The sequence below is a fragment of the Triticum urartu genome, chromosome 6, assembly GCF_003073215.2.
Source record: "Triticum urartu cultivar G1812 chromosome 6, Tu2.1, whole genome shotgun sequence".
In the NCBI taxonomy this organism is placed as follows: Eukaryota; Viridiplantae; Streptophyta; class Magnoliopsida; order Poales; family Poaceae; genus Triticum; species Triticum urartu.
This window is the reverse complement of record NC_053027.1, coordinates 378,222,184-378,242,741: the sequence shown is the minus strand read 5'-3', so window position 1 is coordinate 378,242,741 and position 20,558 is coordinate 378,222,184. Positions and strand designations below refer to the sequence as shown.

General features: G+C 45.8%; 1 protein-coding gene across 1 annotated transcript; it reads left to right on the top strand.

Moving 5' to 3' along the window:
- The first annotated feature begins 4,652 nt into the window (after window positions 1-4,652).
- On the top strand, window positions 4,653-18,911 carry LOC125513597 (protease 2-like). Its single transcript, XM_048678737.1, has 11 exons — window positions 4,653-4,975; window positions 5,507-5,787; window positions 5,904-6,098; window positions 8,679-9,025; window positions 12,986-13,277; window positions 15,968-16,126; window positions 17,069-17,434; window positions 17,576-17,641; window positions 17,965-18,013; window positions 18,104-18,227; window positions 18,517-18,911. The coding sequence occupies exons 1-11, from the start codon at window positions 4,810-4,812 to the stop codon at window positions 18,590-18,592; spliced, it is 2,121 nt and encodes a 706-aa protein (XP_048534694.1). The 5' UTR covers window positions 4,653-4,809; the 3' UTR covers window positions 18,593-18,911.
- The last annotated feature ends 1,647 nt before the right edge of the window (window positions 18,912-20,558 follow it).

Sequence of the window (20,558 nt, the reverse complement as noted above, 5' to 3'; positions counted from 1 at the left end):
GAAACAATTTGCATTGGAGATTTAAATGACCACGTTCATTGCAAAGTTCACAAGGATGGCGAGAAAAATTAAATCTTTCAGCACAATCATCTAGCCTCTCTTGCAACTTTTTTGTTTCTAGATATTTATGCTTCTTACAAAATCTATCTTCCCTTCTTGGTGTGAAATTGCACTCCCAATTCACTCCGCAAAAATTGACATTCTTATAGGAGACAACATTATCATGACTAATGTAATCATCATTGACATCATGGATATTCAAATAATTCATACTAGCAATATTGCAATCATGCCCATCATCCAACGTTTTTATGCCATAAATTTTGTTGAATTCTTTTTCTAGCAATTGAGCACAATTATAATCCTTATTCTCAAGATAGACATTATAAAGATAAAGAACAACCTGAGGTAACCCAATCTCCATTTTTTGTAGTTTTCTATTATAAAACTAAACTAGTGATAAAACAAGAAACTAAAAGATTCAATTGCAAGATCTAAAGATATACCTTCATGCACTCACCTCCCCGACAACGGCGCCAGAAAAGATCTTGATGTCTACTACGCAACTTTATTCTTGTAGACACGTGTTGGGCCTCCAAGCGCGGAGTTTTGTAGGACAGTAGCAATTTTCCCTCAAGTGGATGACCTAAGGTTTATCAATCCGTGGGAGGCGTAGGATGAAGATGGTCTCTCTAAAACAACCCTGCAACCAAATAATAAAAAGTCTCTTGTGTCCCCAACACACCAAATACAATGGTAATTTATATAAGTGCACTAGTTCGGCGAAGAGATGGTGATACACGTGTAATATGGATAGTAGATATTGATTTTTGTAATAAGAACAATAAAAAATAGCAAGGTAGCAATTGATAAAACAGAGCACAAACGGTATTGCAATGCTTGAAAATGAGGCCTAGGGTATGTACTTTCGCTAGTACAATCTCTCAACAATGCTAATCTAATTGGATCATATAACCATCCCTCAAAGTGCGATGAAGAATCACTCCAAAGTTCCTATCTAGAGGAGAACATAAGAAGAAATTGTTTGTAGCTATTCTTTTCGGTCGATCTATCCAAGAGTTCGTACTAAAATAACACCAAGTTATTCTTTCCGATCGGTCTATCAAGAGTTCGTACAAAAATAATACAAGTTATTCTTTCCGATCGATCTATCAAGAGTTCGTACTAAAATAACACCAAAACAAATTCAGATTCATAATACTCAATCCAACACAAAGAACCTCAAAGAGTGCCCTAAGATTTCTACCGGAGAAACAAAAGACGAGAACGTGCCTCAACCCCTATGCATAGATTACCCCAATGTCACCTCGAGAATCCGCGAGTTGAGTGCCAAAACATATCTCAAGTGAATCAATATAATACCCCATTGTCACCACGGGTATTTATATGCAAGACATATATCAAGTGCTCTCAAATCCATAAAAGTATTCAAACCGATAAAACGAAATCTCAAATGGAAAACTAAATTCATCACAACAAGATAGAGAGGGGAAAACACCATATGATCCAACTATATTAACAAAGCCCGCGATACATCAAGATCGTGACATCTCAAGAACACGAGCGAGAGAGAGAGATTAAACACATAGCTACTGGTACAAACCCTCAGCCCCGAGGGTGGACTACTCCCTCCTCATCATGGTGTCCGCCGAGATAATGAAGATGGCCACCGGTGATGATTTCCCCCTCCGGCAGGGTGCCGGAACGGGGTCTAGATTGGTTTTTCATGGCTATAGAGGCTTGCGGCACCGGAACTTCTGATATAGGGTTACCCCGAGAGTTTTTGGAATATTTGACAATTTATAGGGCGAAGAGGGGGTGCGGGAGGCCACCGAGGTGGGCACAACCCACCAGGGCGCGCTTGGGCCCCCAGGCGCGCCCAGGTGGGTTGTGCCCCCCTCGGGGCACCCCTCTGGTACTTCTCTGGCCCATCTTTGGTGTTCTGGTCCATAAAAATTCTCCAAAAAGTTTCACTGTGTTTGGACTCCGTCTGGTATTGATTTTATGCCATGTAAAAAACAAGCAAAAAACAACAACTGGCACTGAGCACTATGTCAATAGGTTAGTCCCAAAAAATGATATAAAGTTGCTATAAAATGATTGTAAAACGTCCAAGAATGATAATATAACATCATGAATACTTCATAAATTATAGATATGTTGGAGACGTATCACTACCCATACAACAATGTTTGGATAAGTGATTAAGAAACATTTAGCATTGCGCCTCCAATGTTCTTAATGATGTTCGAAGTACCACATTGATGCTTTAGGATAGCATTGACATGGTCATCGGGTAAGGTCGGACCTTGGGAACACAAATGATCCATCAGGAATTTCTACAACATCTCATGCAATTTTATTGGGAAAAAGATGAGGATGTGGCCGATGGGTTCAGCAGCAATCCATCGACATGTCAAAAAAGATGTATTTCCAAAATTATATGAACAAGTTTGTGTTGGGAGGAAGGTAAGAATGTTGCCGATGATAACACAAATCATCGAGGGGAAAGGATGGTATTTCTCATCATGAATTCGACTGATATCTTGGAAGAGCTCAGAATGTTGATGATGACCATCACTCATTTGTCGAGAGATTTCATGAAGATGTAATCGATCGGCGATGACATCAAGTCAAAGGAATGATGAAGCGAAAGGTTATTGGAACCACAGGTAGGAAAAAACTCGGAATCAAGCTTGTTGTTCAAGGTGAAACGATATGATGAGGCAGATCGACGTAAGCTTAGCTCACTGTCGAAAATTGTGCTTCGGGAAGAAGGACCAGGTAGCAAAGTTAAAATTTAGCATGATAATGATATAGCCGATCAGGCTAGGAATGACATGATGGAGTATCAAACTTCCCAGCAACAAAGTACTAGGAGTGTTGAATCATAGTGTGGATTCAATTCATTGTTCGGCGTTCACGAGTGACTAACAACTCAGAACCTAGGAAACTTGTAATCGATGAGAAATAATAGTTGATGAAGAACTCATCGTAATTTATGTAGTTCCGTGATACTCTCAAGATACCAGAGGGTAAAACTCGAGGTAGATCAGAATAGGGGTTAGACGGGCATATTGATTTGCAGAAGATAAGTGCTAAACTTGTCCGAGAAAGGGGATCACAAAAGAACAATCATGGAGACCAAGCATAGATATAAGATGAACTTATAACAAGAGTATAATTATTGTTACGAGAAGCTTGCATGATAAGGTCTACATCGTTTCCATGGGCACTACCAGAACCAAAAGTGCAACTTTTAAATAGCTCGGATGGTTCCACCAAAAATTGTCCGAAGGCTCCGAATGCCTTTGGCTCACCTACACACGCCACTGGTCTCGTTCGAAAAATCCGAAGAAAAATTGTTCGGAAGGTCCAAGCAATGTACAAAGGAGTGCAAGTGCTCCGGGGCTCCTAATGGAAAATCCTAGAGGCTTCGACCGAATTAGGGTTTGCGACAACTATCTCCAGAGTCGTTCAAAGGTTTTGAAGGAATGTTGTTCGGTGGCTCCAAGGAGTGAAAAATCAAAGAGATAGTGGAAAAATGAGAGTCCTTTGAGGGTTTGAAGATTGATCTTTAAGCATTCTCGAGAAAGGAGCTCAATTAGCAACCTCGTCCCTCTTTTGATAGTATCGACATAGCTATGAACTCAATATGATTTTGGATTACTAAAATATTAAAACAAGTCTTGAGCTTTGCCAACACTTGTCTTTGAAATAGGGATCACCCACCACTTCCCTTATTGTATCTTTTGGAAGAAATATCAAATAGATTTGACAATTCATTAGTCTTTTGAGATATGTTGACACTAAACACCAAAATCCACCAAGGGGATGAAGATGCACATTTAGTTGGGTTTTGCGCCTATGGCGCATAACGTCAATGCCATTATTGAGGATTCCGTGGGCACTTACGAGGCGCTTCTGGTGGCCACCGGCCGCGTCCCAAGCTCAGTGTCCATGAATGATCTAGCGAAAGCTCACCTAGTAAGATGGAGTGACGACTGGATTTGGTGAAGTCAAGGATGATATCTTCATGCTCTTTCTGTCGTCGTGGTGGAGGAAGAGGAATCACTTACATGTTTGTCTCTGGCTTCTTCAGATCGTCCGTCGCACCAAAGATGGATCTCCAGCTGTGGATCGATGATATTTTTCAGTGGAACTACTACGCCCTCTAACGCTTGCTGATATCAAAGGTTTATTGTCGGCCTTGAGCGCTCCATTGCCGACTTTTTTGGCTGAAAAGTGACCCACTAAAGCTCTCGTCTTCTTCCATTCCACACGACCAAGGTGTCAAAAGGGAGGCAATTCAACAACAACATAGTGTAAGTTTCTTTTTTCTTTTGTAAGCGCTGACATGTCTTCATGTCAGATGATAGGGTCCCTCTTTGCCAAAAAAAAATGGTAGAGTCCCCGATAATGGAGATTTGGTTAGTTGTTGAAGCCAAAAAAAAAGATGCACTGGATCACACTCCATAGCTCGAACCCATGTTATTTTTCTAAAGTTTATGGGCTGAGTTTTCTTTAGAGGGATCTTTGGATCAGCTGCACTGAATTGCAAAATGAATCCACCTTCTGTTTTTGCAGAATGAATCTATCTTTCAGTTTTGTTTTAAAAAAAGAGAGCCGTTTCTTGCATGGTCAACGGGCAAAGCAGTCGAACACGGACCGACAGACTCGAGCTGCTTCACACTGATCCAACCCCACCGGGCCTCTCCCGCCGCCGCGCTCTCTCGCCGGCAGCCCCTACGCCAACTCGTCCTCGAATCGTGCGCCTCCGCATCTGCGATGGCCTCCATGCCGCCGGTGGCAAGGAAGGTGCCGCACGAGCTGGCGGAGCATGGCGACGTCCGCGTCGACTGCTACTACTGGCTCCGCGACGACTCCCGCTCCGATCCCGCCGTCCTCGCCCACCTCCGCGCCGAGAACGACTACACGGCCGCCCTCATGTCTGGTGAGAGCCTATGTGCCATTGCGGAGCTTCTGCTCGGTACCATCCGATTGGATTGGATAGTTTAATCAAGTGAGAATCTTCCTGCTGAGGTCGATTTGAGCGAACCGCTTTTAGTGTGTCTGCACCAACAAATTAATTAATTAGGCTCCACCATATTCTCTAGTAATTTGTCATGATATTTGTGGTATACATTCGATTTGGTTCTTGTTGGTGCCTAGTAGATCGACCTGCCTTATGTTGTTCTATCGGCGGAATTTAAATCTTGGATTGTCATCCTGTGCAGCTTGATTGCTAGTGGAATTGGAATGTTTGTGCCGTGGCATTGGTTGCCATGTTATAGGGATACGATGCAGTCATATAATTTGATCGCTAGTGGTAGTGGAGACTGATGACAAATGCATTCTGAACTGAAGGGGGAGTTTAATGCTGTACTTGAGACCAGACCTTTTTTTCTTCTAAATATGTATTAACACCTTATAAGTTATCTAGTATTATACTCTTCTTTTATATCTTATATTTCCCTTCTTCTAGATGTCAAACACATCGAGGATGAAATATTTGCTGAAATTCGAGGAAGAATCAAGGAAGATGATACAGATGTGCCTGTTCGCAGAGGGCAGTATTACTACTATGAAAGAACATTGTCTGGCAAGGAGTATGTACAACACTGCAGGCGTCTTGTACCAACAGATGGCCATATTACAGTCTTCGATGCAATGCCCGTAGGACTTGATGCCCCTGATGAGCATATTGTCTTGGATGAGAATGTAAAGTCTGAGGGCCATGATTATTACAGCATCGGGGCTTTCAAGGTATAATTTTGGTTTCCCTTGCTCCATGTATTTGTGCGAATGTGTGCTCCTTGATTCCTTGTGTACGTGTCTCTTCAATGTTCTCATATTTAGGTGAATCTGAATATTCGTTTCAGGTCAGTCCCAGCGGTAGGCTAGTTGCTTATGGAGAAGATACTAACGGTGACGAAGCCTACACGCTTTATGTCATTGATGCGGAGAGTGGAGAATATGTTGGGCAACCACTTAAAGGAGTTACTTCTGACATTGAGTGGGCTGGTGATGATTACCTTGTTTACATTACAATGGACAGCCTTCATCGACCAGATAAAGTATGTGAACTATTCTTCTTACTTCTACATGAAATGTGTCCTGGCTCGTGCTCACGAGGTTTATAGACGCATGAGAGAAAAGTAAATATTGATGTTTCATCATGTAAGTAGCTCAAATTCATGGAAAAAAGTAGCGGAATTTCTCTCTGTCATCGTTGTTCTCAAGCTATTATGGCACTGTGCAATGTGGTCTTCCCTGCATGCCCAAATTTTTGCTCTTATTTTCTTGGGAACGAAAATGTTACTTCTTGATTTGTAGTTTAACAGAATGGTGGCGACATGTTCAGATTAATCACTCATTCTTGACTCCTAAGGTGATAGCTGACTGAAAATTACTATATCAAGTTGTAAACTTGTAATCCTTTTTTATTTAAGAATGTGCAAGAGCTTTGCATGCCATTTTGTTAAGATCGAAAGGCAGTCAATTAGAAGAGGTTTTAGAACACATTGAGCAGCCAAACACTAGCCACTCCAGCTGAGAGCAACTACACTGATTACTCACGGTAGCCAGCCGGCAGCTGCACCTTCTTCTACATAACGAAGTCCTCCCTAACTCGTGAGGTCACTCTACCTCGCAGCAGCCACGCGTCGGCCTCTCGTGTCACACAGAAGTGCCCCCTGCGGGACCCCTACCAAGGGTACCCCCTAAATAGTTGCTCCCTAAAACATGTTATATAATGGATTATCTCTTAGTGTTATCTTTAGTATTTAGGGTTTTTATCATTTATGCCACTAGTTGTGTTACTCAATTTTGCCACTAGAAGTTTCAACTGCTAAAAAATGCCATCACTCCATTAGGTGCATGCTAAAAAATGCCACTAGGCACCATTACTGTCAGCTCAAAGCCTGTTTACCATGTTACATGACCAAAATACCCATGGACTAACATGTCTGCTCTCCCTCTATCTCATTACGATAAAGTGTGGGTCCCACTCGAGCCCCAACAATGTTCTTACTTTCCTCTAAAATAATTCACTTCTTACTCCTGACAAGTGGGGGCCACACTTATCATTGTGTGATAGAGAGAACTGAAAGGCGCACCTCATGAACAAAGCCGGCCGCCTTGTGCTCGTGAAAGTCGTCCTCAGCGCGATCCCGATCCATCAACTACTCGTGCTAACGCCCCTATGAAGACCATCAGGGCACTCGAGAAGATCCAGCGTGGCTTCCTCTGGGTTGGACGCGTTGCGGCAAATGGCGCACACTGCCACGTCAATTGGCAACGCATTGCCCGCCCGATCTCCCTAGGTGGCCTTGGCGTGCACGACCTCACGCGTACCAGCCTCGCGCTGTGCACACGGTGGCTCTGCTTTAGCCGTACGGACACCAACAGAGCATGGGCAGGCCTCGACCTGCAATTCTCCGCCGAAGAACGCGCTTTCTTCTTCGCCTCCACCACCATGCATGTCGGAGATGGCACGCAGGCTCTATTCTGGGAAGATCGCTGGATTGGCGGGCGCTCTATCCGCGAGATCACCCCTGATAGGAACCAATTCCCTACCAGGGCGTGCTCTCAGGTTGTAGGGGTGGAAGGGCAGTTGGCGAGGCGAGGGGCGCGTGCGGCGGCGCTGGGGCGCCATGATCGAGCGCGGGATAGGGAGGCGCAGGGGGCGGCTAGGGTTTAGGGGTCTCGGCTCCTGAAGGGAGCCGAGCAATAAAGATTACTTATTGCTTGTCTCCGAAACGAGTCATTACAGGTGTTTATATAATCCTTCTATGCGCTAATAAAAATAACGATAAGTTGGGCCAAGCCCCTAACTGCCTGCGCCATTGGTGGGCCTCCTCCGGCTATAGTGTACGCCGATCATAACATCTCTCCCCGCCTGCGCAAACAGCTCGTCCTCGAGCTGGAAGTCGGGAAAATGCTGACGGAACTCCTCGAGCTGCTCCCTAGTGGCGTCCTCCGCCGGCAGGCCTTGCCACTGGATCAACAGGCGCCAAACACCTCGGCTCTGCTGGCCCTTCAACACCCTCTCTGGCCCCGGAAGAAGACGACCCTCGGAGGTCGGGGGAAGAGTCGGTGCGGTCGGCGGTGTTTCGCCGCGGAAGGGCTTCAACAAGACCACATGGAAGACATCGTGGATGCGGGCGCCGGGCGGCAGCTGAAGGCGGTAGGCGACGTTGCCGATGCGTCCCAACACTGGAAACGGCCTGGCGAAAGGGGGATGTGCTGCAAGGCGATTAAGTTGGGTAACGCCAGGGTTTTCCCAGTCACGACGTTGTAAAACGACGGCCAGTGAATTGTAATACGACTCACTATAGGGCGAATTCCACAGCCCGTTGCCCAGGAATGAAGTTGTTCTGGATTGATCTTTCTCGGATGAAAGCACTCTGATTCGCGGCGATGAGAGTGTCAAGCTTGTGAGCAAGTCACGGCCCCGAAGTCTTCAAGAAGATCTTTCCAAATCCATGTACCTGACTAATGGGGTGAAACCCGCTGATGTTCGCTGCGCCATCCTTTTTCAGAAGCAGGGTGATGAAACCAAGTTTTAATACCGCGTCAATGCATGACAAGTGTGTGCTTGTGTGTTTTGCAGTGCTTGTCATAGTTTTATTGACTCGTTACCTTGGCTTTGACAGGTATGCCTACACAAGTTAGGATCTGATCAATCTAATGATATGTGCCTGTATCATGAAAAAGATGACATATTTTCACTTGGTCTTCAAGCTTCAGAAAGCAAGCAATATTTATTTGTTAGATCAGAAAGCAAAAGCACAAGCTTTATATTCCACCTAGACATCTCCAAACAGAACAAGCAGCTTGAAGTTTTGACACCTCGCTTGTATGGCATTGATACAGCAGCTAGTCATCGTGGAAACCATTTCTATATTAAGAGGCGAAGTGAAGATTTCTACAACTCTGAACTGGTCGCTTGCCCATCGAATAATGTTGCTGAGGCCACTGTCTTGCTATCACACAGAGAAAGGTAATCAACTTCGTTGCTATTTAAGTTTGGAAGTTAGTTTTCTTGGCTTCTTGATTATATACTGATACACAGTGCCCATTCCCCCCCTGGAAACACCATTCCTTGGATTCAATAATTGCAAATTCTTTCTTAGGACTAAAAAAGAAAGACTGAAAAGTGGATTTTAGACCTGGCTGACTGTCATGTTTATTTCTCATATTGGTTAATGTATTTGGAACCCCTAGGAACTTCTGTCAAATCTTATTAAAAAATCACCCAAAAGCAAAGGCTACCAAATAAAGCTTCACTGTTATGGAGATAGTTAAAAAAACGTTGATCCAAATGCCTCAATGTAATTTGATTTTCTGTATGATTCAGTATTTTTTTACTTGGAGATGGAATAGGATGTCAATGGTAAATTTGTATGATCTGTGAACTTGTTAATCATTTATCCAACCTGGACAGAGAGACATTGTTGGCATCAGTTTTCAAGCTTATACCAAAAAAGGCTTTCGCCCCGCTTTATATTATAAAGCAAACCGCCCAAGCCAACATCCAACAAAGTTCACACACACGCACACAAGTCTCACACAACCACTAGTACACATAAGGGTTAATGCTGAGGGCACAGCTCAACAAGCCCTGGAAACAGAAAAACAGCACACACACGCCCACACCCAGCAACACTAACTCAATCGGGCTCCGGAGGAGGGGGCGGCGGCGGGGGCGCCATGCGGACGGCCATCGAGCGAAGGTCGGTGATGAGGGTGTTGATGGTGTCCCGGTCCTGGGGGCGGCTAAGCGGCCTCCAGAGCTGCAAGAAACCACACATTTTGAAGACTGCATCAGTCGCACATCGGAGAGGCACTTTCTGAATAACAAGCTTGTTGCGGATGGTCCAAAGCGTCCAGGCGAGGACACCGACACACAGCCACCGAGTGGCGGTATCGAGGGGGGGGGAGGCGAGGATCTCAACAAGCAAGTCGGGGAAGTTGGTGTTGCACCACTGTCCACTAACCGTCTCACGGAAACAGGACCACAGGAATTGGGAGCAAGAGAAGAAGATGTGGTTAGCATCCTCGACCGTGCCGCAGTGGACAAATCCCATCTCCCGATCCATTATGCTTGAGGACCTCGACCCCAGAGGGAAGGCGTCCCCGGATCCACTGCCATAGGAAGATTCGAATCTTCAGGGGGAGGCGAATGTCCCAGATCAGGCTAAAGGGCTCAGGAGCCGATGAGGGAGCGATGGCCGCATATAAGGATTTAGTGGTGAAGCGGCCAGAGGGCTCCAGGCGCCAAGAGATGGAGTCAAGAGTATCGTCGACGTCCATCGGGAGGAGAGCGATGTCCTGGAGGAGGGAGTCCCAAGCGACCACCTCAAGAGGGCCAAGGGACGCCGGAAGGCGAGACGCCCTAAGTCAATAAGGGCCGTCTCGACAGAGACCCGAGGGTCAACCGCTATGGCGAATAGTTCTGGGAAGCGAGCGACCAGGGGGGAGTCCCCTAGCCAACGATCGAACCAGAACAGGGTCGAGGACCCGGAGCCAACCGAGATGGAGGTGCCAATGCGGAGCACGGGAAGAAGTTGGATCACAGCCTGCCAGAACTGGGAGCCACCAGACCGCTGGCAGAAAGCAAGGGGTTGGCCCCGAAGATACTTATTCCTGATGATGGTAAGCTAGAGGCCACCCACTCCATTGGCGATTCGCCAGAGCCAACGGGTCAGGAGGGCGATGTTCATGCGCCGAGAAGACAAGATCCCCAGACCCCCCTGGTCCTTGGGTTTGCATATGTCGGGCCAGCTCACCATATGGTACTTCTGCTTGTCTCCCTCGCCTGCCCAGAAAAACCTGGCCTGGTATTTGGCGACCTCCTGATGAAGCGTCTCATGGAGGCTGTAGAAGCTCATGAGAAACCATAGGAGACTGGCAAGCGAGGAGTTGATTAGGATTACCCTGGCGGCCTTCGAGAGCCAGCTCCCCTTCCACGGCTCCACCCGGTGCTGCATCCGGGTCACAGTCGGGCGGAGGTCAGCCACGGTGAGTCGTGAGTCACTAATGGGTATCCCCAGTCGTGGGGAAAGTACCCAGACGACAGTTTAACCGATCAGCAATGGTATGGGTCTCCTCCGGAGGATAACCGAGGATCATCACTTCGCTTTTATCGAAGTTGATAGTGAGCCCAAACATCTGTTGGAAGCACAGGAGGAGGAACTTCAGGTTGGCAATGTCGGAAGCGGAACCCTCTACCATTATTATGGTATCGTCAGCATATTGTAGGAGGGAGACCCCTCCCCCTCCTACCAGGTGAGGGACTAAGCCGTGGATATGGCCAGCAGACTTGGCCCTATCCAGGATAACAGCAGGAGCATCGACCACTATGTTAAACAGAAACGGGGAGAACGGGTCGCCCTGGCGAACCCCACAAAGAGTGGGGAAGTACGACCCGATCTCGCCGTTAATGTTAACCGCGGTCCGACCGCAGGAGACGAGTTGCATCACTCTGGTCACCTACCGGTCATCGAACCCTTTGCGAAGCAGGACTTCCCGAAGGAAGGGCCAGGGAACCATATCATAGGCCTTGTGGAAGTCAAGCTTCAAGAAGACCGCCCGTTGGTGTTTGGCTCGGACTTCGTGAAGGACTTCGTGGAAGACTAAGACCCCATCCAAAATAAACCGCCCTTGAATGAAGGCGGATTGGTTGGGGTGAGTGACAGTGTCCGCCAAAAGGGTCACCCTATTGGCATACCCTTTGGCCAGGATCCGGAATATCACATTGATCACGGTGATAGGCCGGAATTGGCGAATATTCGAAGCACCCAGAACTTTGGGGATGAGGGTGATGACCCCATAGTTCAGGCGCCCAAGGTCCATGGTCCCCGAGAAGAATTCGTCGAAGAGGGCCATGACCTCCGGCTTGATGGTTTGCCAAAAAGCTTTGAAAAACATCACTGGTAATCCATCCGACCCCGGAGCCGAGGAGGGGTTCATCCCCTTTATGGCCGCGAGGACCTCGTCCTCCGAGAAAGGTGCCACCAATGCGGCATTAGCTTCGGCGGACACTAACTGGCGACCCGACCAAGTGTCGGGGGCTAGTGCTGCCCCACCCCAAGGGGTGGGGGGAGAAAAGGGCTTTATAGAAGCCGTCTACATGGACCCGGATGTTCGAAGGGCGGACTATTTGGGAATCTCCATCCCACAAGCAATGGATGGAGTTCCGTCTGCGTCACCCATTCGCGATCGCCTGAAAGTACGCCGTATTAGCGTCACCCATTCAAGCTTATAAAGAGTAAACATCTTTTGTAACACAAGCCCCAGGTTTTGCTGTGGTGTCTCTAGTTCATTTCCAGTGCTACATAAAAATGCCTTTGTCTATATGGATACTGGTCCCACAAGGATATTTCACAGATGCACCATGTACCCTTTTTCTCATTGGAAACTTGCTGATTAAAAAAGAGAGCTGGAAGTCACTGCTTTTGCAAGTACAGTTAGCACCGTGTATAACAAGCTAATGAATTTGAACACCACTAAAGTATCGGGGAACACACCAATTAATGTTTTCATGTTGCAGTGCTGTCAAACATATGGATCATTGCTAGGATGATATCACAACAATGCAAAGCTCTCGATTTAGTTAGGTCACGTTTTCCTTTTTTTTGTAATTAGGAAGTGGGTGAGAAACTTGATGCTCTTAAAGTAATGTCCTAGATTTTTGAAACAAATACACTGAAAATATTTCTGGAGAAGTATGCACTTAGATTAATAGTACAGTCATGTGTACTGATAGCTAAGCTGCATCTAATAGATAACTGCACGGTACATATCAGTTAAGTTATTCAGCTGCACCTTATCGGCTTGCAAATCTAATTTACTGTACTCTGCTCTTCTTATCAATGTGAAAATTATGTATTAGTGATGATGATCCAACATTGATAACATAAGGAGCAACACTGCATAAAAAAACTGAAGCTCCTTTCAGTGTGAAAATTCAGGACTTCCAGCTCTTTGAGAATCATATTGCTGTCTATGAGCGTGAGAATGGTCTACCAAAAATAACTGTATATGGCTTACCGGCCAGTGGAGAGGCACTTGGGAAACTTCAAGGTGGACGGGAAATTGATTTTGTTGATCCAGCATATGCAGTGGAACCCGAGGAGTCACAGTTCCATTCATCTATTATTAGGTTTCATTATAGCTCACTGAAGACACCACCCTCGGTGTTTGACTATGATATGGATTCAGGGGTGTCTGTATTGAAGAAAATTAATACTGTAAGCTATTACTTGCACCACTTGGTTTTATGTTATTTGGACAAATTTTGCATGTTCTTCATATCTCTTTGTGTCTGGCCATGGTAATCAATGCACAATGAATATCAATATTTCAACAATGGTAAATTCATTGGGTAGTTTCTGTTTGTTGCTTACACTAATGCCTCTACTTTCCTTAATATGCTATTCTTGTGAGTTTTTTTTTTGAGCTGTATTCTTGTGAGTTTTGAAAGTACGTTTGGTGATGGTCTATATTGCCCAGGCCAAAAGCTTTCCACTGATTTTGTTTTACAAATCTACTATTACATCTATTTCAACATGTAAGACGTTCGTGCTAAGTTCGGGCGTTCTCAGGATTTGATCCAGCATCTGATGGCCCCCTTTGAATTGCCGCTTCAGGCAACATTTCGCTGTCCAACCGAGCCATGTTTACTGTCTCTGCCTTTTCTCTTTTCGCCATTACTGAAAAAGGCTTTCGCCCGCTTTATATATAAAGCAACGTTCCACAAGCACCATGATACAAACTCACGCCACCACCGCACACGACACACACAGCCAAGGCAAGATACAAAGGTGCCGAGCACCGCCACACCACCCCAACGACTACCAAGCTACTACATATGAGCGAGGACGAACGTTTGGAGCCAACGGAGACCTCCAATCCTCCGAGGAGAGGTGAGACAGAAAACAGCAGAGCAAGGACTACAAGATGGTGCCTCCTAGAAGGGAACGACCACTGATAGCCGCCACCATCCGATCCCAAAGATCGAGTTTTCACCCGGAGCAACTCGAAGGAGTAAGGACACCGCGACGGAGCCTTCATGAAGGATACGGCGTCCACGGCCGCCGCCGCCGTCGGTCAATACAAGATTGGGCAAGTGATGTACCCTGGCACGTCCACCCCTCCGATGCATCCTAGCTCCGCTAACCACCAGCGACCACCCACCCGTGTGGCCATGGCCACTTGCTCGCACCCGAGGCGCAAGTTCCGCCCACGAACGCTGTGCTTCCCGCCGCCAGGGCCGCCGCCCTGCATCCAGACACCCCAAGACCGACCAAAGTGACCGGCTTTGAACCAAAGGACGCACCCGACCAAAGAAACCGCAGCATACGTCCCGCCTCGAACATCGTCGGAGCCGCATCAGCCCACACACGGCCGGGGAACGGGGGAGGAGTGGGAGCGGACGCATCCGGGCCGGCACACCCCTGTGCCCGCGACAGGTGGCCCGAGCTCGTCGGCGCCTCCCATCCCTCTAGCCTACCTCCCCACCGGACACCTCCTGTGTCGCCCCACCTCGGCGGCGAACGCAGCTCCACGTGAGGCCACCAACACACACCCGCCCACCGGCAAGGAGAGATCCCAAGGGCCGCCACCAATCGCGAAGGAAGCTCACCGAGGAGCCCATCTGCGCTGTCTGCCGTGGTCCCTGGATCCCAGTCGGTCCGCCCACCGGCCAGCCGCTGCTGCGTAGCACCACCACTCACCGTGGCCATGGCAGGGGCAGTGACCTGCAGCCCGCGTCGCCCTCGGCCCGCGCCGCCAGGCCCCAGATCTGGCCTTGACCCCGCCGTCCCTAGCAACCATGGCGCGCCCGCCACCGCCGCACCGCCCAATGCACCACCGTCGCGCCGCCGCCGTCGACCAGCCCCGGCGGGCCGTCGTGTTGCGCGCCCGGCGCCCAGCACGGCACCCATGCCTGGGTGAGCTGCCCCGCGTCACGCCACCCGCGTGAGGGGAAGAAGAGCGCCCCCTGGCGGCAGCGAGGAAGGGGAGGAGGGGCGCCCCGCCGGCGGCTAGGGTTAGCCTCCCGTGCGCCTGCGGGGGCGTCGCGGGAGGAGGAGGGAAGGAGGGTTATAATCACACATCTCTTTTCGCCATTTACCTTACCTGCCCCTTTTAGGCTATATAAGCCGGAGCTTAGAGAGGAGATGGCATCATCTTTTGTTTGGGTTTCCCCCTTTGAGCCGCCACTGTTTGTGGGCTGGCAAGAACTCCTTTTGTGTTCGACTAAGTAAATCATCCACCTGAATTCGGCTAATCGATGTGTGTGTTCGACTGAAACTCTTGATGTTTCTGAATTTCCTAGTCTAGGCTTGTCATTGCTGCTCAAGATGCAACACAGACAATCAATTCTTGTACTAAATGCTACTAAAATTTATAAATACAGAACATGTTATGAAAGTAATTTCAGTGAGAAATTACTTATATAAATTCCTGTGGATTAATATATTTATTTTATTTAAATCAGTGACTGAAGTTGCAAAAGTCTGACTGTACATACACAACAATGATTTACATTTAAAAGGGAATAATTATAAGTGTCTGCGGTCAGTGGTGTCGGGCTTTGTTTACATGAACTGAATGAATTGAATTCTTAGCTTTGTTCAGAAATATGTGGTGTGTGCATATTATTTTCTTGTGCAGTATATGCAAATTTATTAAAAGGGCAGCCCCAGTGCATGTAGCTCCTGCTTGCGCAGGGTCTGGGGAAGGGTCCGACCACTTTGGGTCTATTGTACGCAGCCTTTCCCTACATTTCTGTAAGAGGCTGTTTCCAGGACTTGAACCCGTGACCTCATGGTCACAAGGCAGCAGCTTTACCACTGCGCTTTATTGACCACTTGAAATAGTAAAGAACTCTCGTGAAAGAAAATTATTTTCTTGTGCTTTGAACTTGTCTTTTTTTCAGGTTTTAGGTGGATTTGATTCATCAAATTATGTATCAGAAAGAAAATGGGCTGCCGCTTCTGATGGAACACAGATCCCTATCTCCATTATATATAGAAAAGATCTTGTGCAGCTCGATGGCTCAGACCCCATGCTGCTATCTGGCTTTGGCTCCTATGAGGTATTGCGTTGCTATCTTTATTAATCAGAAAAAAATCTTTCTGCTGTCATGAATATCGTAGACAATTTTTTTAGAGCAGCCTGTAATTCATGCTAATATCCTTGGTTCATCTCAGATGCAAATGAGTCATTTGGAATGTTCAAGTACTTTTTCTTTATTTATACAGAAATTGTGAGGTTTCTGCACATGAATGCCTTGAAATTTTCTAGAATGCCCTATGGCTCACGTCAACATCTCTTCTTCATCATGGATGCAAATGACTGTTTTCGAACAAATGTAGTTCTTGTGTACTTTTGCAAGAAACACAAACTTTTTTTCTAACATGGCATCATGTTTTCACGCACGCTATTTCATCTGAATGTGATTATCCAGTAAAGTGCCATAGTGTTTCATCATACCTTCATACGCTTCATAGAATTTACAAGCACACACAATTGAAACACCACTCTCGGCCAGAGGGTAAATGACAGAAATACAAAATTTCTTCTACTTGCATGTAGGGTGGTTTTGCCATTTTCTGAAATTAAGGATTATCAATGCTAAAGTAGAAGTGTAAAATGTAAAACTGTAAATTAAGGGGACATATCTAGCAAAAGAGAACCTAAACTATAGTGGAAAATTGGGAAAATAAAACATGTTTTTTGAAACTTGTTGTTTCCTTTGATAGTACTGGTTTTGACATTGTATGTTTGGCAAAGGCTAGCAACTGACAAAACATAACAGTTTCCCTTCGACCTATAACCTAAACTGTAACAGAATATTGGGCAAATAGACCATTTCTCATTCTGATAATACTGGTTTTGACATTGTATGTTTGGCAAAATCTAGCAATTGATAAAACATAACAATTTCCCTTCAACCCATAAAAGCTGGCAAACCTGGCAAACATAACAATTGCGCTAACTATGCACCGTCTTTTTGTGCACCACTTTATGTGAACAGATATGCATAGATCCGAGTTTCAGTGGATCAATATTCTCTCTAGTAGATAGGGGGTTTGTACATGCGATAGCTCATGTTCGTGGAGGTGGGGAAATGGGCCGGAAGTGGTATGAAGATGGAAAGCTGTTGAAGAAGAAAAACACCTTCACTGATTTCATTGCTTGTGCTGAGCACTTGATGAAAAGCAAATACTGTTCAAAGGAAAAGCTTTGCATTAGTGGCAAAAGTGCAGGTGGCCTATTGATGGGCGCTGTCCTAAATATGAGGCCTGACTTATTCAAGGCCGCCATTGTTGGGGTCCCTTTTGTTGATGCTCTCACAACTATGCTTGATCCAACCATTCCATTGACCACAGCTGAATGGGAGGTATTCATCTCCTCTAGTACATCTGAAGTTAACTTTCCAAGCTCCACTGTCGTATCGCCATTTTGTAGACTAGCTTGCACTGCAGTGCACTTGAAGTTCTGTTCCTACTCTCATCAACTCATGTTTTAATCATTTTTTCAGGAGTGGGGTGATCCAAGGGAAGAAGAATACTATTCTTATATGAAATCATATTCTCCTGTTGACAACGTAAGTGCCGACCTTTATGTATTCATTCCCACATTTAGTAAGTTGGAATTCCCTTCAATGTGATTATGTCTGGTGGATATTTTCGTGCTGAAGCTTGTTAGTGACACCACCGATCACCCCCTGTATGAATATATTCATGAATAGGAACTGCAATTCTCACAATAATATTGTGGACTGTACTCTGGGTCAAGAAAGAAGAGACTAAACTCTGAACGTCTGAATAAGAACTGCCGTGTGTTCACTTTGTTTCTCCCTTGTGATGTCTAATTGGACTGCAAAAATGTATTCATGTTATGCGTTACGTGTGTTAATATTTATTGCAGGTGAAAGCACAAGAGTATCCCCACATTCTCGTCACGGCCGGCTTAAACGGTAGGCATTCGTCCCTTTGATCACTTGCGAGTTTCTTCCGAGTATGTATGGTTTTGCATCACAGCTCATTTCCTCTGTAACAACTACCAGATCCTTGCGTGATGTACTCGGAACCTGCCAAGTTTGTGGCTAAGCTGAGGGAATTGAAAAGGGATGACAACCTTCTGCTATTCAAGTGTGAAGTAGGTGCCGGACACAACTCAAAGTCTGGAAGGTATACAGAAAAGGATATGAATCCTTCTCCATCTGTGTTGGTTTTTGTTTTTTGACGTGTCAAATATACTACTCCCTCCGTTCCGAATTACTTGTCGCAGGTATGGATGTATCTAGATGTATTTTAGTTATAGATACATCCATTGCTGCGACGAGTAATTTGGACGGAGGGAGTATATCTATATCAAAATATAAGACATTTTTGCAGTTCAGTTTATGGTATGGAGGGAGTAAAAGAGAATGAGCAAGATCCTATTTTTCCTTTTGGCCTAACTGTTGGTTACTTGCAGGTTCGAGAAATTGCGGGAGGACGCCTTTTCTTACACGTGTCTCCTCAAGGCACTGGGCATGACAAATACGGCTTGATTGTGCCGGGCTATCCGGCGTATGAGGTCTAGTTTGTTCTGAACCCTCTTCGTAGAGTTTGGTGTCTTCCTAGCTGGCTATACGGATCTTACTTTCTTAGTTTAGCGACGGGACAACTCTAGTGTTGACGTTCTCGATGCTCCATCGACACGTGTGAGACATAAAAACAGAGGAGTTCCCGAGGATTTTGTTTTCTTCGGAGCTAATTTGAGACGGGGATTTGTAGCACGTAGGTGGGCATGCACCCCTTTTTTCTTAGCTTTTGGTTTTTAATCTTTCATATCTTTTAAATCAAAAATCCAAAAAATGTTCATTTGCATATTCGTATTGCTGGCGATGACAACTTTCAATTGAGATCCATTTAAAATTATGTTTTCACAAAATTTTAAAAAGCTTCGTTAAGTTTAAACTTTTGAAATTTGGTACGAGCGACCGACAAAAACGTAAGTTTCAAATTTGCAACCGACAATTTCTGAAACTTGGTATGAACAAAAAAAAATAAGTTTCAGAATCTGTGATCGATCAAATTGTAGTTTTCAAAAACTAAAACTTAAAACTTGGTATGCTTTGTGTGAGATTTATCCACTTTGCACACCATGAGGCAATCGGACGGCTGCGGGTATGAAGGTGCATATGCCCCGAGTTTCCGGTGACTCGACCCGACTCTTCGAAGGAAAATAAAAATTCCTGAAATTATTTCCGTCCCGTTCTCTCTCCCTCACCTTCCGTGGCTCCGGCGTCGAGGGTACAACCTCTCCGCTCTACTGCCGCCATTAGTTCCAGACCTAAGGGCATGTACAAAGGCATCCAGTCAGCTGTCTATAACAGAGGCCACGTAAGGAAACAAATGATGTGGGGGAGAGAGGGGAGAAAACGGCCTAGCCTATCTGCAGAAATATCTGTTCCGCAACTCCTGGCGGCGAGTCCGGTCCAAAGTTATGGAGGGGGAGTGAGCATCGTAGTCGATCACACACAGGTGCAGAAAAGTAAATGGACATAGAGATGTGGGGAGTCTTTCTTTATTAATCATCATCAACTGTACATACACAGGGTGCTCTCCTTTTTATATAACTAGGGGGTGGAGGGATAAGTGCCCACTTTAACGTTAAGTGGAGGGACTTGGTCTATAATCGGTCAATGACTTGTTCCATCTAAGCCTCAAGTTTCCCAACACTCCCCCTTGGGCAGTTATCCATATATCCATGCCTCAAAACTCCGAAAAATCCAATGGAAAAAATATGGAGAAAGAGCGTATAGTATACATTGTCGCATTGCACGAATTGCCTCGTCAAAAACCTCGTGTGAGAAATATCAGGAAAACTCACTCAAGGAAAAAAGAGTACAATCCACTCAACCGTCGAGTTGAGTACTCGATCATCGGGGCCGAGATTTTAACGATGAGTTAGTGAAGTTTCTCCCCCTGAACTTTGCATCTCCCTAAGTCTCGTCATACCGATTTCACGCGCACATCTCTCCAAGGATGGCGTTGGTAATGATTTAGTGAACAAATTAGCAAGATTGTCACAGGACTTAGTATGCAAGATTCTGACCTCGTTCATCTTCTGCAGCTCGTGTGCATAGAAGAACTTAGGGTTAATATTCTTCATGGGGTTACTCTTCACATAACCCATCTGAACGTGTGCAACACAATCATCATTATCTTCATAGATAATGATAGGGGTTTATAAGGTGTTCATCCCACATGTCTGCTGAATGTGGTCGATGTTGGAAATATGAGCAATTTATCGAATGATTTTATTAACAGAAATACTAGATAAAGCATGACCAGTATAGTAGTGATAAAACAAGTCATGTGATTTGACAAAGAGAAGGTAAACAACATCTTCATATATGAACTGTAACTAAACATATCTAGAGCAGAGAGTATAGCAAGTTGCATATATGAAATAGAGTCTAACATACCTAGGGCAAATACTAGGACAAGGAACTGTAGCAGGACCTCTAA